The sequence below is a fragment of the Cynocephalus volans genome, chromosome 8, assembly GCF_027409185.1.
Source record: "Cynocephalus volans isolate mCynVol1 chromosome 8, mCynVol1.pri, whole genome shotgun sequence".
NCBI classification, from domain to species: Eukaryota; Metazoa; Chordata; class Mammalia; order Dermoptera; family Cynocephalidae; genus Cynocephalus; species Cynocephalus volans.
Genome location: NC_084467.1, coordinates 136326772 through 136344580, shown reverse-complemented (window position 1 = coordinate 136344580; position 17809 = coordinate 136326772). Strand labels below are relative to the sequence as shown.

Sequence of the window (17809 nt, the reverse complement as noted above, 5' to 3'; positions counted from 1 at the left end):
AATATATAGTGTGGTGGTGGTGTGTTACAACACTTAGGACATAATACACACTCAGTAAATGTTAACTATTATAATAATGTTATAGTTTTTTTTTTTTTTTTAAATAGTTCTGTAAGTTCCTTTAGGGCAGAACTACGTCGTACATTTTGATCTCACTTCACAGGGCCTGCAAAGCACAGTGGCAAAGGCTGAGCTAGGAATGAGAACTGTGCTAAAGTAGGTCATACCCCTCCCCCTTTACCCCCACCCCAGCCTGTTTTCAGAGCCCCGAGAGATGTGGTTCCACGCGTGTGAAAAACGAAATACGTAAAGGAATGATTCGCGTAATAAATCCCACAGTAGGCTGGCGAAAGCCCCAGCTCCCAATTTTTCATTCATTGGTCAAGACAGAGCCAAACCCTCAAGCGACAGATGAGCACGCATGCCTGTTTGGGGGCGCCTGGGGCACACAATCTGGGTTTGGCTGGCGCAGACGGAACCTTCGGTCTCAGCTCCATGTTTCCCGCGACTCCGCTCATATCGCTGCACTACCAAGTAGACGCCCTCCTTCCCCCACCCCCAATGCCTATCCCGACAACGGGTTCCGGAGTTTGTTACTGCTAATTTTAAAGAAACGATTAACGGACACGCCAACGACGGAGGACAGTTTCTCCAAGCAGTGTCCCTCCAGCAAGGTCCCACAAGTCCCCTGTAGGAGAAGGCGTCCAACGTGGGGCCGCCCACGCTTCCTCCGTCCGCGCTGAACAGGCCCAACCGCCTCACTTGCCGCAGGCCGCCGCGCGTAGCCACGGGCGCGTGCTCGGGTGCGTGCTCGGGCGCGCGCTCAGGCGCGCGCTCCGTTCCTCGCTTGCGCTGCGCCGCCCCGCGCCCGCCGGTCCGTCGCTAGCCTCGCGCCGCTGAGACGTCTCTCTAGCCCCTCCCTGCTACTCTTGCTCTAGAACCCCGCGCCGTTGAAGGGACCCGGCGCAGGCCCGAGCGCACCGTTGGCCCTACGGAAGCCCGAGGACATCGGGTCAGCTCGGGAGAGAGGCCGAGGGGAGCAAAGCCTGCCCTGCATGCCCGGAGAGTAGAAGTGGGAAGGAGGCAGAGTTACGTGAGGGAGCGTGGGGTGAGTGAGCTTGGGTCCGGCTGGCGCTCAGGCTCAGGACCCAGACTGGTCAGCCGGGCCGCCGAGCCGGCGTTTACACGCGCTGTGAGGAGGACAGACCGGACCCAGGGACAGATCGAGCAAGGAACCATGGCCTCACCATTCCTTCCCGCGGGGGCCACCACAGGCGACAGCGGTGGAGAGCTGAGCTCAGTGGACGACTCCAGTGATGTGGAATCCCCCCAGAGCCCCGAGACCGAGGCGTCCAGGAGCCTGACAGAGCTGTTTGAAAAGGCTGCCGCGCACCTCCAAGGCCTGATACAGGTAGCCAGCAGGGAGCAGCTCTTGTACCTGTATGCCAGGTACAAGCAGGTAAAGTAGCAGCGAAGGGGTAGATGCGGGAGAGAGACACGGGGCCTTCTCGTTCCTCCAAAACCTGACAGCAAACGGGCCTAGTTAATGGCCAGGTGTAATGAAGTTTGTGTATGTGTGTTTGGTTTGTTTTTTGACCATGTGCTGGGGATTAGTATCATTTCGGACATGGAAGAGATCTGTCTGCTATCCTAGGAGTGATATTTATTTAGCTGGACACTGAGTGGTACTTTTTCTGTGTCTTCTCTGACTGACTTAGTGACCTTGCAGTTTACCAGCTTCAGAACTTTTGCAAAGTGAGGATGATAAAATAAGATTCATCATTCATTTACTCTTGCCAGAGGGCTTTAAGGAAGTCATTATGGTTATGTTAATAAAAATATTTTGAGATCCAAGAGAATAATATGATTGTAATAAGGTGATGCAATACGATATAAAGTATTACTACTTTTATTGTGATTTTTTTAACCCTAAATATCTTTGACTTATGTTTTTGTCTGTTAGGTACAATCATGAAAATTTTAGAGCCAATAAACATCAGGTAAAATAATCCCTTTCTTTTACAGAAAAGGAAATTGAAGCCCAGAGAGAGTAGGCAACTTGCCTAAGGTCATAAGGATACATCAGTCAGAACTAGATTGTAGCTCCTGACTGTCTAAGGTTCTCAAGTTTGCCTCAAAATATGGAAATGTATGAGTAGTTCAAATAAGACGTGTTTAATTTATCACTCGAGTCATTGGTTAGGTACCACAAGGAAAAACAGTTGCTTTACCGTAATCAACAAATATGTGTTCAGCATCTCTTATGTGCAAAGAAGCAAATGCATTCTGACGAGGCTTACGGAGTACTTTAGGAGTCTAGATTTAAACACGTGAAAAATCGCTGACAATATAAAGAGTTAAATAACAGTTCAGGAAAACTTCGGCTCTTTGAAACACTGGAGGAAATGAAGTTTTGGGTAATAGCCTATTTTACTTCATTAAAAATTTTTTAACCTTTTTTTTTTTTTTTTTGCCTCTTTGTATAAGTACATGTTTCCCTCTATTTTTTTTTAATGGTTGGGTGGGGGGTCCCCACTGTATTCTTATATTGAATATGCTGAATAGAGATGAACCTTTTGAAGACTGATGATCATTATTATGACTATCAGTTAATGTGACCTGAAAGATATAGCTTTAGGTACAAATGGTATAAATTATAGTGTTGAATGAAAATTGCTCCTGAATTGGCCTTGGAATTAGGTTTCTTGCAAAAGTTCTGGATATGTATTTTCTCTTTGGTCATTTATCCTATCCTAATAACATTAGAATGAAACTTTTGATTATTTAACAAGTATTTACTGAGCATTGTGCTAGGACCTGTAACATGACTGACTGATTATTTTCTGGGCAGTATAAGAATAATTTACCGCAAATTCCCTAGAGAACATCCTTTTTCTTTCTAGAACATATTTTTATTTATTGATATTACTGTCATCATTATTAAATGCCTGATTTCCAAGTCATCAGTGAATTACAGTCACCTGTCAGCTGGCAACCATTCTGTCTCAGGTGTACAGACTTTATCCAGATAGTCTGAAGGAGGAGTGTCCCTCATCCTTTCAAGAACTTGACATTATGGTGTTTAGATATACAGTTGGCCCATCATGTCCTAGGGTTCAACCAACCTCAGAACATTTTTGAACAAAACCCCGAAACAATGAAAAATAATGCGAATAAAAAAACACTACGGTATAGCATTTACTTTGTATTCAATATTATAAGTAATCTAGAGATGATTTAAAGTGTACAGGAGGATGTGCATTGGTTATATGCAAATACTACATCATTTTATCTCAGGTACTTGAGCATCTGTGGATTTGGTATCCACTGGTGGGGGTAGGGGGAGTGGTGGTCCTGGAACCAATCCCTGAAGGATGCCAAGGAACAACTGTATTCTGTATCTGAAAATAAAATTCTTTGTTATTAGAGGATAAGATTATGCTTGCTTAGATATGACACTGGGCTGCAGTTTTCATCCATCCTAAATATTTTATTATTTTTTAAATTCAATTTTATTTATATTTATTTTTGTGGAGTACAGTGTGTTGTTTCAATAAATGCATATACTGCATAATGATTCACTTAGGATAGATTGCATAATTTTGTCCCATTAGTTCACCCCCCATCCTCCCCTGCACCCCCACCCCTGCCAGCATCTGGTAAACATTATTCTACTCTTCTTTTTTTAAAAAAAACACAAAAAGATTAACATCCTTATTGCAAAAAGAACTCTTCAAAATGAATTAGAAAAATCTAAGCAGAAATTTGGTGAAGGACATAAGCAGGTAAGTCACACACCCCAAAGAAACACACATGGTTAATAAGTACATTCTAAGATCTGGTTGCACGTGGGAGCATGGCTGGCCCAGCCTCAGGCATGGAACCCCTGGGTGTTGGCTGGCTCTGTTGCTTGCCTGGATATGGGGTGGGGTTGGGGCTAAAGCCCATGGCCACCAGCTGGTGACACCCAGGTATCGGCACAATATTTTATTTTTAAAAGAATTCTGAGATAGTGTTAAAAATAGCGTCTTTGATAGAATTATAAAGTTGAGAGTCCAGTATAATTTCTACATGTCGGATCAAAATTTCTCATAAAATAATAACATTTTGTACTCAGAATAGCACCCTGTTTTGTAGGCTGAATGAGGTAAACTTGGTTGTTGGCAGGAAGATGATAAAAATAAGCTGAGATATGAAACTTATTTTCTCAGGCAGTGCTCTAAACTTACCTAGTCTCATAGCTCTTTTAATCTTATGTAAGTCTATGGCTTTGAAATCATGTTTTGACGAAGTTTCAAAAAGATTAAACCGATTAACTGTTTTTTGGTCCCTCTGTGCATTAGCCTATACTCTCCCAGCAGAAGATAACTAATTGACACCTGTGAAAACTGTAGGGCAATGAAAATTTCAAATTCCTGTTGGCTTTGCTATAGGAGCCTTCACTAGCACAAGTGAGGATATTTAGCATGTCCTCCTACTTTAAACTGGGCACACTTGGTTCACTGGCATCTACTATTGGGACCTTTGGTGTAATACTCTGTTTCAAGGGTGTTGGATATATCATACATATATCAGAAAGAACAGAGTTTAGATGCTCTGTTAAAGTATACATTTTATACCTCTGCTTCATAGCTTATGTTTCATTACCTAATGATTTGGAAACTGCTGTTCCTCATGTCCTAAAATCTTGTAGTTTTATTTTCCCAGTCTTTTCTGAATCCAGAAGCTTTTGATTTGGGGAATTATAACACTTTTGTATCAGAATACAGGGTCAGCTGTTGAACCTTTATTTTCATTTCACAAAACGATCTGGAGGTAGGTGTTCTAGAGCTGGTAGCATGGCTCTGCTTCATGAAATCAACCAGGTGCCTAGGCTTTTTCTGTTTTGTAGTTTAGCCATCCCCTAAGGCAGCAGTTATCAAATTGTGGTTCATGGACCCCTGTGAATCCCTGAGACTTTATCGGGGTATCCACAAGGTCAGAACTATTTTCATAGTAATACTAAGACACTATTTGCCTTTTTCCTGTGCTGTCATGGTGGATAAAACTGCTGATGCCATAGCATGAATCAAGGCAATAGCAGCAAACTGTATTAGTAGTCATAGTTTTTTACCCCCTGGTACTCAGAGTAAGAATAAAAATTGCCAGTTTCACTTAAAAATGTCTTTGATGAAGCAGTAAAAATTATTTATTTTTATTGAATATTAACCCTTGAGTAGAAGTCTTTTTAATATTGTATGTGATGAAATGGGAAGTACACACAAAGCACTTGTGCTGTATACTGAATTATGTTAGCTATTTTGAGGAGAAGCACTTGTGTAATTTCTGAGTTGCAAACTGTACTAATTCACTTTTTTCCATGGAACATCATTTTTACTTAACAGAACAATTCACAGTCAAACTATGGCTATTCAGGTTTGAGTATTTGGCAGATAGTTTCTTGAAAATGAGCAAAGTGAGCCAGTTACTTCAAGGAAAACAACTGAAAGTATTCGTTGCAAATAATATTTGAGTCTTTAAGTGAAGATTAGAAGTTGGAAAACCTGTATCTGCCACCCTACGCTTGACAGCTTCCCAGTACTTAAAAAAATTTTTTTGATGAGATAAGTGGTGACAATAATGAATGTGAACTTTTACTATTATATAATGAAATGTTTCAACATTTGGAAAATCCACATAACTCAGTGAACTGTATTTTCTAAATGTTTCAGGGAGTGGTGTTACACCATCATGCATGGATAAAAGATTCAAAGTGCAAGCCAGACCAAAGGATTTCTGTGTAACAGTATGAAAAATTCATTGATATGAGTTCAGATTCCTCATTGCAACTAACCTTAAAGAAACTACCACTTGTTGAGTTTTGGTATAGTATTAAAGAAGAATATCCAGAATTATCTGAAAATCCTACTAAAATACTTCTGTCTTTTCTAACAACATATCTTTGTGAAGCTGAACTTTCTTCATATATTTCAACCAAAGCAACATATTACAGTAGATTGGATGCAGAAGTAGATACAACTGCCTTCTACTAAGCCAGACATTGAAGAAATTCACGAAATGTAAAACAATGCCACCTTTCTTCTCAAATTTTTTTTTGTTTAGAATATGTAGTTGTTTTTCGTACCACCCAGCCACCAAAAAAAGGAACATTAAAAAAAAGAATATTCAGTTGTTTTTCATACAATTTTGTTATTTATGTTAACATGTAATGTGTTTATTATTTTTAAATAAATTAATGCATATTTTTTAAATGTCTCAGTTTTAATTTCTAATATGGTACATATTGATAGATATAATCCACATAAAAGCTCTTTGGGGTCCTTAATTTCTAAGAGGGTAAAGGGATCATAAGATTAAAAAGTTTTGAGGACTGCAGTCCCAAGTTTCTCCATCATGGCTAGAGATGGCTCACCAACATCACATGCATGTTTTAGCCAGGGCAAAGGAAAAGGAGAAGACAAGCCCCTTTTCTTTTTAAGGAATATTTTTTTTAAAAAATCACTTTCACTCACATCAATCCCCAGAACTCAGGCAGAAGTTGCCTGGCCTCGTGTAATGTGTAGCTGCATAGCCATGTGTCCAGCTGAGACTTTTATTACTATAGAAGAAATGGAGAACAGGTAGGTATTGGCATTTGTTTCTGCCACTGGCTGGTATCTGGATAAAAAACAAAAATAGTAATGACTGCTATTTTTATGATGTCTTATGGTTTGTATAGTTTATCTAATTTCATATTTCTTTTTTTTTTTTTTTTTTTGCCTTTTTTCGTGACTGGCACTCATCCAGTGAGTGCACCGGCCATTCCTATATAGGATCCGAACCCGCGGCGGGAGTGTCACTGCGCTCCCAGCGCCGCACTCTCCCGAGTGCGCCACGGGGTCAGCCCCTAATTTCATATTTCTAACAATCCAGTAGTTCATGTGATTTTAGAGATGCTAGAACTGAAGCCCAGATACTAGATAGCACATAAGGCAGAATAGCGTAGTAAAGGAATATTGGACTTTGGAGTCAACAGTTCTGGACTCAGATCCTGACTACTAATTCAGAATTTACTAATGTGTACACTGAGCAACACTGCCGAGCTTCTCAGCCTCATTTATAAAATGAATTTTTAATGGTATACCTCACAGGATTATTGTGTAGCTCATTTGAGTAATTTATGTGAAGCATTTGGTCCATGGTGATTGTTCAAGGAAAACAACTACTTCTCTCTTACCCTTTCTTCCTTCCATCCCATTATATTAGGGCTGCTCCTATATTGGTATACATTTTAATAACAGCCAGAGGGCTATGTGGTTAATTTCTAAGCAAATGAAAGAAGTGATAATTGTTATGAATTAAGAGATGTATGAGATCATTGTAGACTGAAAGGGTTCTTAGAATCTGAACTTTGAGTGGGACTGGAAGGAGATGTAGCATTTTGAGGGAGGGAAGCTAAAGGAAGAGAAGGCATTTCAGGTGTGTGGAATAACAAGAGCGAAACACATAACTAAAAATCCCTAAGACAGTGAGTAGGTTAATCTGGTTAGATGAAGGCATCAGTTTGATTTTGGCAAAATTCAAGTATGTAAGAGTAACAGCAGGTAGAGGGAAGGTCTCTGAGAAGGAAATTGGTGCTGTGAGTGAGTTAAAAACAGTTTCTTAGAGGCTCTGTTCTAATAGAAAGATGAGACTTTACACAAAACTTTTTCACACAAGGTAGAAAAAGTGAAAAGCGAGATACATAGAGTGCTGCAAGAGTTCATAAGGAAGGGAGATCACTTTTGGCAGTGGGAATCGGGCTTTATAGTTAATTCTGCACTTGTGTGAATTTCGTTTATGCTTATTCACAATGAAAATAATCACTCTGTACTTGAACTACAAATGTCATTTGAGGATGAAAAGTAAATATTGACCACAAATCAGAGAAGATGATTGTGGAATAGATAGAATTTATATTGTTGAGAATCCCTGAACTTTTTTTTACACAGCTTTGGCATCTAAATTTATATTGAAGAGTTTCATAATAGAGTACTTTTAAAATAGTACACTTTATTCTGGAATTTTGGAGAGATAAAATGCTAATAGTATTATGAGAATCAATATGAAGAAACAGTATTATGAATTCTGCTAAACTGAACTTTAAAGCTCGTTAATTACATGTTAAAAAATTGTATTACGAATGATAATAAAAATTACATAATCTATATTAATAATATGTCTTATACATAATTAGTCTAACTTAGGAATGCAACTGTTCATCACACATTTTTTTTCTGTATTACAGTATTAAATAATAGTTCATTTATGCAGTAAGCCAGAGCAGCCTGTATTTAAAGTCTGTTTTGTTTGTTTTCTTTTGCAAAGATTGTTAAATTTTGTTATCCTATATAGATGCAAATATTTTCTAATGTATAGTTACTAAATATATGTAATGAAAAGAAAAGGTTTCTCAGACCTTTCTTTGAAAAATAAGTTGATTTTTTTCCCTTCTCATTTAGGTCAAAGTTGGAAATTGCAATACTCCTAAACCAAGCTTCTTTGATTTTGAAGGAAAGCAAAAGTGGTAAGAAATTCTTGGAATCTTTAATGAGGTTTTTGGAAATGGTTTAAGAGTTTAGGATTGAAAATAGTGAGCAGATTAAAGAATTATTTTTATATTAATCTCTCTGCTGTAGACTGTGCAGGCAATTGGGAGAGAGATTAAAAGAACCTGCTTTTAGCTAAATCCCCTTAAGTATTCTTAAGCCATGATGTTGGTGTATGAGTAGTTCACAGCAGACATTCAATTTTTATGTATGAATATATAAGAGTAGCCATAAGACTACTGCTTGAGATTTTCCTTTCCAACCATACAGCCCTTGATAGGTCACTTCTCCCCTCTGGAGGGATCTTAAGAAGGCCAGGAGGATAGGAAAGGAGACGAGCAGTATGAATCCCCATTTTTTACTCTTCTTTTCCCCTGCCCTAATTTTATGTTCTTGTCTCTTCTGTTTCTTGCCCCATCCACACAACAGTGAAGAAGTGCTTATAATAACCTCTTGGGAAGAAGGAAAAAAAATAAAACAAAACCGGATGCTAAGTCCACTTCTTCTCTGAATACATAGAAAAATTATACTCTCCTAAATTTTTTACTCATAATTCAGAGAGGTTTCCTTTTATCATTTATGAGGCCTTGTTTTCTCTTACTTTATCTAAGGGGAAAAAGAGAAATTTCATACAATAGAGAATCTTAGTTACAGAATGGAAGATTTTGGAGCATCTGCCCTGGAATTAAGAGAAGTATAGAGGATAGAGATTTTTTTTAAAAAGATGAAATATGGTTGTAGGGAGAGGAAGTGCTAAAGGATGGATTCTTCACATTCTAGAGCAGTCCTGTGCAAAATGTTCCCTGGACAAGTTGCCTGACTGCCAAATGTTTGTTTCCCAACTGTAAGGAAATTTTGTTGTATAGAACATTTTTAGTGACAGAAGCAGCACTTTGATTTACATTCTGGCACAAGTTTTCTTTGTTGATGATAAATAGTTCTCTAACTGACATTTTATTACTGTACAAGAGAATACCTGATGTAACTTTTATTGTGAGTTTTTTGGGTTAATTTATGAAATTTTTAGCTTCATTGTTATTTTTTCCCTATGCCTGTTTCTCCATTTTTTAAAGCAATTAAAAAAGTTCAGATTTTCCAGCCACAGAAATAATAATTAATTCAGGCAAGAATCATCAATGAACGCTAACACATTAGATGAAAAATTATTGGGGAACAATATTTACATAGACTGACCCACAGTTTATTTATTAATTATAAAGGAGATAACTGGCAGGTACTGCCTTTACCCAGTCATCAGTATTATTGGTGATGGCACAAACTGATATGTGCCCCCAGGGTGATGCATTATAAAGGACATGTTACCTATATATTGCTCTTGCTGAAATGGTTAACTTAATTCTGATCATGATTAATCATTTTTGGCAAGAACACTGTGTAGGTGAGGAAACAATCAGACAAATCCAAATTGAAGGATATTTTATAAAACAATTGGTTTGGTTTGGACTCTTAAAAAATGTCAATATCATAGAAGACAAAAAAGCTAGAGATATGTGAAACAATGCTATGTGTGAATCTTGATTTGCTCCTGGTCTGGGAGAAGAAAGCCATAAAGGACATTGTTGGGATAATCAGGGAAATCTGAATAAATGGTCTCTATATTATATAATAGTATTGATGTTACATTTTCTCAGTTTGATATAAGCTAATATATTTAGGGGTGAAGTGTTACAATGTGTACAACTAATTCTCAAGATATTCAGTAAAAATAAATTTAGAAAACCTCAGAAAGATGGTATATTCATCATAGGAGCAGGAAGGTAGTAAAAAAATTGGGACTGAGTTATGTTTTACAGTGGATTAGGGAAATACAGAAACCCTGATTGGAAGTAGAAAGAATTGTCAGGGAAAAACCAAGAAGGATGCCTGTCCTGGCAACCTACAGAAAAAAAGAAAGGGATGACCCAAAAGGGGGCTCAGAACTAAAATGTTACTCTTGGTATTTGTACTGTCGGAAGCCCCTACCTTCTTACTCATTAGTATTCTTTTTCCTGCCCTTACCACCCCTCACTTTTGAAGTCCCTGACCAAGGCTTCAGGATCAGCTACTAGAAGCTTATAGACGAGATAACAGCAAAAGGGGAAGGTGGATTTCTTGCATCTTAAGTAAGAAGTTTGATGAATTTTCCCAGGGAATATTGTTTTTTGTGTGATGATTAGTTTCCATACTACTGAATTGCTGTAAGCACAGTTAATTCATAGGATGGGAACTATCTCTATTGGTCTGTAGACCATACATTCTCAACAGGGGTTAAAATTGGGCTTTGGGGAGTGATAAAATCTTAGATTACAGTGGTTTGTGGTCTTTTAAAATTGAACAGATATGCAGTATATCTGTGTTATTAAAAGTTCATGGGGGAGGACGATTAGGAAAAAGACATCTAAAAAGGCTTCTTAGGTGGGTCTACAAGATCTGTACTGCTGTAGATCAATGTAAATACAAAAAGAGAGAGCTCCTCCTCTGTGCATAACTTATCATTTCTATATCCCCAGACCCTTGAAATGTGTTTGAAAAAATTTTAATAATAAAAAGAAATAAGCTGCTTGTGCTACTTGCATAGTTAATAACAGGTCATTTTGGATATTCTGTACTATAGGGAAGCATGGAAAGCACTTGGTGACTTAAGCCCCAGCCAAGCAATGCAGGAATATATCGCAGTAGTTAAAAAATTAGATCCAGGTTGGAATCCTCAGGTAAGACTTAATGATTGTAAATAATACTTTACAAAAACTTATCTTTCTCCCAAATAAATGTTTAAAAGTATGATTAGGCTTAAGTAACATGCTTAAAGTTTTACTTTCTCAAAAGATTACGAACTTATCTCAGTATTTATCAAAGAATATTGTTGCTTGCATAGCAACATAACCAACTATTGATGCTGAGAACTTCTTTGAATTGCAGAGAATTTTTAAAAGCATAATAATTTCAATCATGAACGAATTCAGTTCATTTCAGAATTGGAAAGAGTTTAACTTGAGATCGTCATCGTTATTTTGGGAATGGAAAGTTTCTCTTGAATTTTTTTTCTGCACACCTTCTGTGCAAGTACAAAAATGCATGTTGATAGGGATAAAAGATGAATAAGCCATGATTTCTGCCATTATATGGTTTAAAGTATGATAGAGATGATAAGACATATCAAAAATATATATTTAATATTATAAAAAGATAGTAATGCAAATGCTAGGGAATTCGAAGGAAGAAGAGATTACTTTGGACTTAGAGGCATTGGATATTACTCACTTAAATATACCCTGTTTTTCTAGTATACTTATTGGAGAAAATCTAGAAAGAATTTAATAAAGGTGGGGTGGCTATTTTATTTAAAAGTATTTTAAAAAACATGGTTAATGGGTATTTCAGTGGGATAGAGACTGTATTGTTTCATGTCAGAAGTGCAAATTGAAATTTTTTTCCCAGTCAAAATATTTAGTCCAGGCATTTTAGTGGTAAATGAATTCAGCAATTTTCAATGTTTTTGTAATAAATTATTTCATAGGTACATAGTTGTAACCAGTATGAAGGAATTTTGTTCCATCAAACATGGAATCCTAAAATTTCAGAGAAGTTAGGAACCTTAAAAGAGTACATATTATGCCATATCAAATATGTCTTAATTAAGAGTGCAGATGGGGAGAGATAACCAACTTAGGATATCTCTAATAATATGACTGCCTTTTGGAAGTCACTGAAAAATTTTCTAATGGTTTTGATGTGCATGAGTATTCATTCTCAGAAATTCTCAATTTTATTATTATCTTTATAAAACACCAAGTATGCATACAATTATATATTATAAAGGTCCTAAGGGCTTAAAATTTGAAAGTCACTGATCAAAACAGGTGCCCTCTGAGCTGAACTCAGCCTGCACAAATATGGTACAATGTTTAAAAAAACAAAACAAAACTTGAATGTGAATGCCTTTAGGTAGAGTTCTTTTCAGAAAGGTCCAGTCACTGTAGTCTCAGTTATTCCCTATTTATTTATACTTAGCTATTTCTGGTGCCTGGCCTATGAAGGCATTTGAGTTTATAAATTCTGATAAATGACAGAATTTATGATTTCTTACCTTCTATACCTTAATTACTCTGTAAAATTCCATTAACTATGACTCTTACAAATGCTTGCAGATTGCATATGGTTAGGGAAATCCAAACAAGTGTTAAAGATACTTTTGAAACATATTTAAATCCCACCTACTGAATAAACAAGCAGAACCAAAAGTATTTTCACATTCTTTAATGAATTATCTAATACATTAAATAATAAATTAAAAGAATATATAATACATTCTTTAATACATTACTCTAAAAGTATTTTAACGTTGGAATCTAGTTGTAAAGATGGATTTTATGTTTCATTTACTTTTGAATTTTTAGTTTAAACACTGAACTGGTCCCATAGCTTTTTTTTTTTTTTTTTTTCTTTTGCTTTCAGACTGGTAAAAGACAGATCATAACCTCAATCTCAGGAGAGATTAGATATTCATTATCTTTTAGGTTAAAGAATAATTTTCTTTTGATATTTGCTTCTATAATGAAAAAAATTCATTCTGAATGTGTGAAGTTCTTTACATGTGTTGTCCTTTGAAATCTTTACAAAAACCTATGGATTAGAAATCATTATTTTCTACATTTAAAAATAAGGGAATTCAGGCACCAAGAGGGTTAGTAACTTGCCTAAAATTAGCCAGCTAACAAGTGATGGTACTGGGATTTGATCCTGTGTTTATATGACTCCAGATCCCCATTCTTAACAACTCTGCCATGTTTTCTAGAGCTGACACTTGAAATATGTATATAATGTGTATGTATGTGCATAAAAAATTCAACTAAAGGTAATTCCTATTTTTGTCAAAGCTGTGTGATACCTTGAAGTATTAAAATGAACAATGCATTAAAATGCAACCCTTTGACTATCTGTGTGTTTTGTTATGTTTCATTTTATCTCAAGAATGTTTTGTTCAGTGTCTAATATAATCAAAGCAATTCTTGTGCCTTTTTAAATTTGTTTTTCTGGGGGAGGAGGGTAAGTTTTTATTTTAATATGATTTTTTAAAAGTTCAAGGATAGTACAAGGAACTTCTGAATGGCCTTTATCCAGATTCAGCAATTGTTATGTTTGCTTTATTCTCTCTCTTTACACACACATGTATATAACATGCACATATGTACAAATAAATTTTTTCTAAAACTATTTTAGATAAGTTGGAGACATCATGTCCCTTTACCATTAAATATTTAAGTATTTCCTAAGAACAAGGACCTTCTCTTTTATAACTATACCATAATTATAAAAATCAGGAATTTTAACATTGGTTTAGTATTATTGTCAAATCTACAGTTCTTATTCAAATTTATTATTTATCTTAATAATGTCCTTCACAGTTATTTCTTAAAATTCTGATCCATGATCTAACCTAGGATCATGTATTGTATTTAATTGTCATGTCTCTTTAGTCTCCTTCAATTTGGAACAGTTTCTCAGCCTTTCTTTGTCTTTCTTGCCCATGATATTTTTGAGGAATATAGACCAGTTGTTTTACAGAATGTCCTTCATTTTGGGTTTGTCTGATGTTTCCTTATAATTATATTCATATTATACAATTTTAGGGGGAATACCACAGAATTGTATCCTTCTCAATGCAGTTATGCTAGACAATACGTGATATCTATTTTTCCCAGTAGTGGTGATGTTAACTTTGATCACTTGGTTAAGGTAGTGTCTGCCAGATTTCCCTCCTATAAAGTTTCTGTTTTTTCCCTTTGTAGTTAATGAGTGATTTGTGGCCAGACACTTTGAGACTATGTAAATATCCTTTTCATAATTAGATTTCACCACTAGTTTTAACATTTGTTAATGATTTTCTAAGTCCATCATTTCTTCTACATTTATTATTTAGCATTCCACTGTAAGGAAGGGCTTTCCTTTTTCCCCCCATTAAAAAAAAATGTTTATTCATTGTCAAGAAATGAATGGTCTGAGATTTTAACCTACTTGCAAGCTAATAAATTAGCCTGTAACTGTTTCTTAGATGCTGGCAGAAGGCACAAAACTCCTGAGTTGGAGCCAAAGGACTTTATTATTCATGGCATGGCAAACAGCATGAGTTTCATTTGGTTTGCATTGATTTCTTGTGTCCCCTAAGTCCCACAGGGATGACGCAGGTGGGCCTAGTAGGATTCTTGCAATATGCTGTGGGTTGTGCCTTAGGGAAGGAGCACTGAGCTATGGGGATTCACTGCTTATATAGTAGGTGGAAGCAAGCCTGCTCTGTCGAGGGTTGAAGAGATGTTACCTCACCTCTGAGGGTGGCTTGATGCACATATAATCCTGAGAAATGGCCAGGTTAACAGTGGTCAGGGCCTGGTATACTGAACAAAAATGTGTAGGGACACTCAGGGACCATGGAGGACTGCCTCTCCCAACATTCATGTATTTATGTGTTTATGAGTATAGACACATAGATTTATATTTTATTCAATGGAATATAATCTGTTAAAATCATTATTTATTTGGCTGTTGGGATCCTCTGTGTCCTTTCGATATTTCCCCATCATTCTTTGAGCATTTTCTTACTTTCTGGCACAAGGTGTTCAAAGCTGTATTAATTTCCTAGGGCTGCTGTGAGAATGTATTACAAACTAGTACTTTGTGGCTTAAAACAACAGAAATTTATTTTCTTACAGTTCTGCAGGCTAGAAGTCTAAAAGAAGGTGTTAGCAGAGCCATGCTCCCTTTGAAGGTTGTAGGGAAGAATCTTTCCTTGCCTATTCCAGCTTCTGATGGCCCCAGGCCTTCCTTAGTTTGTGGCAGCCTAACTCCAGTCTCTGTTTCTGTCTTCATGTGGCCGCCTTCCCTTTGTCTCTGTATCCAAACCTCCCTCTCCTTTCTCTTGTAAAGATACCGGTCATTGGATTTATTGGCCCACCTAATCTAGTATAACTTCATTTTAATTTACATCTGCCAAGACCCTATTTCTAAGTAAGGTCTCATTCACAGGTACCTTGCATTAGGACTTGGACATATCCCTTTGGGGGACACAATTCAACCTACTATACAGGCTCATCTGGTGCTTTCCTTGCCCTGGCCTTGAAATTGGCTGTTTCCTTCTGGTTTCTTTTAGTAGAGAATGGTATTTGGAAACTAAGGTCTGGGTGCTGGGTATGCTTATTGCTACTGGGGTGTTATTGCTTCTAGACCTTTTCAGCAGTCAGACCTAAGTAATACATATACTCAAAGTACATACATATATAGATACACATACACACACATATACTTCTATCTATGTATATACACATACATATATGTGTATGTATACATATATGTACATGCACATGAAGATACACACATAGATATTCATCAGAGACACACGTGTGTAGGCATATACTTATCAGTATTTATATATTTATCTATTTATGTATTAAAAACCTCGAGTTCATATTGATACCTCTAATTCCAGCCCAACACTGCAGGGTACGTTATAGTCTTCCCTCTTTCCATATTTGTAACTCCTTTCTTTAACAGAATCCTGGCTCCCAGTATCCTCTATATATTTACTCATTTGCTCAAGTCTAGAATACATAGTAGTTTCAGAATTGCTAACTTATACCACTGTGAAAAGCAAATTTATTAACTAAAGTTCTCTGTTTACAGGAGTTTTCTTTTGTTTTGTTATTAGGTAAAATTTATATACGGTGAAATGCACAAATCTTAAGTATATAATTTGATGAGTTTTGACAAATATGCAAGGCAGTTTTGTAAAAACTTTGGTAAAGTTGGGAGAAAATTGCATCCCAGTCACCTTGTTTTTTCTGATTGCTACTTAACTGACTCACTGGTCACTCAGTAGATTAAGATTCTTTTTAATGTGAATACCCTGAATCATGAAGTAACTCTATTCTGAAGTGGCTGCCTTGCTTGTGAATAAATAACACTGACATGTAAAGCAGGACTGCTAACCTGTAAGTCCTGTAATAATTTTACTACATTTTCAGCTCTACAAAGAGATGTGTTTTTATAGCCTGATAAATATTAACATTTCTAGAGAGACATTTTTCCAAATTAAAGAATTAGATGTTTTTTCATGCTTCCTAGATAATATCTAATATTTTCCGTAGCTCTTTTAGAAAGATTTTTGTTCCAAGGTACATAGTGTGATGGATACTGTTTCTTTTGAGTCCTATAAAAAGGCTTTTGAATACTAACAGCAGAATGATTAAATTTGAGTTTATTTGGTATTTTGGTCATACACATTAGGAAAAAAAAAGCAGCATATTAATGATGTTAATAATCTCTCTCCAGATCTCACTCATTAAAAGACTAATATAAAGTATTTTGCATGTATAATTAAAATTTATCCTAATCTAGTCTGTAATAGATTAGTATTTCATTTGAACCAAATATAAAATGAGGCTTTTCCCCTCTGACATCTGTTAAGATATTATTAATAGTAGCCAATCATTCATTTCACACATTAGTTGTATATTTATTGTGTGCAAGTTATAGCTCTAAGGGCTGGGTATACAGTAATGAACACAGCAGAACAATCCCCACTCTTAGGGAGCTTACAGTCTGAGGATAAGTAAAAAAAAAAAAAAAAAAAGTAAATATTATTGAGCGTTAGTAAATATCATAGTGTATTAGAAGGTGATTAATACCATGGAGAGAAAGCAAGGGAGAAGGATAGGACATACAAGAGGTGGGGTTATAATTTTAAATAAGATGCTCACTGAAAGATGACATTGAGCATAGATTTGAAGGAAGTGAAAGGGTGAGTCATACAGGAGGAAGAACATTCTATATAGAGGGAAGTCCAGTGCAAGTCTCTAAGGCAGGATCATGCCTGGTGTGCACTAGAAACTGCAAGGAGGACAATGTACATGGAAACAAGGGCAGAGATACAGAAAACAGGGTAGCGTTGGGCACATGGTATAACGTCTGTTGTAAGAATTATTTATGGCTTTTACTCTGAATGAGATGGGAAATATACTCTGATTGCAAACTTGTAAAAAGATAATGGGTATCTCTCCACATTGTCCAATAAGTAATATTTTAAGGAAAGGAATACTGGTGTATGGAAATAAAAACTCAAACAGCTTGGAAGAGTATAAAATTAAACTTTAAAAAAATCCCTTGCCTCTCCTCACACATACATTCATTCAGTCCTATCCCCTAGAAGTATCTTTCCACTTACAACTTTGTAACAGCTTTTGTAATTTTGC

At 36.4% G+C, this 17809-nt stretch overlaps 1 protein-coding gene across 3 annotated transcripts in view; it reads left to right on the top strand.

The window, feature by feature from the left end:
- Positions 1-758: 758 nt before the first annotated feature.
- Positions 759-17809, top strand: part of ACBD6 (acyl-CoA binding domain containing 6) — a 206424-nt gene continuing 189373 nt past the window's right edge. The window contains exons 1-3 of one of the 3 annotated variants that reach the window (XM_063104771.1): positions 759-1411; positions 8481-8545; positions 11182-11278. In XM_063104771.1, coding sequence (XP_062960841.1) covers positions 1238-1411; positions 8481-8545; positions 11182-11278 — 336 coding nt within the window. In that variant the 5' untranslated portion in view covers positions 759-1237. Of the gene's footprint in view, positions 1460-8480; positions 8546-11181; positions 11279-17809 lie in introns of all 3 variants that reach the window. The other 2 variants (XM_063104770.1, XM_063104772.1) reach the window with 2 other exon arrangements.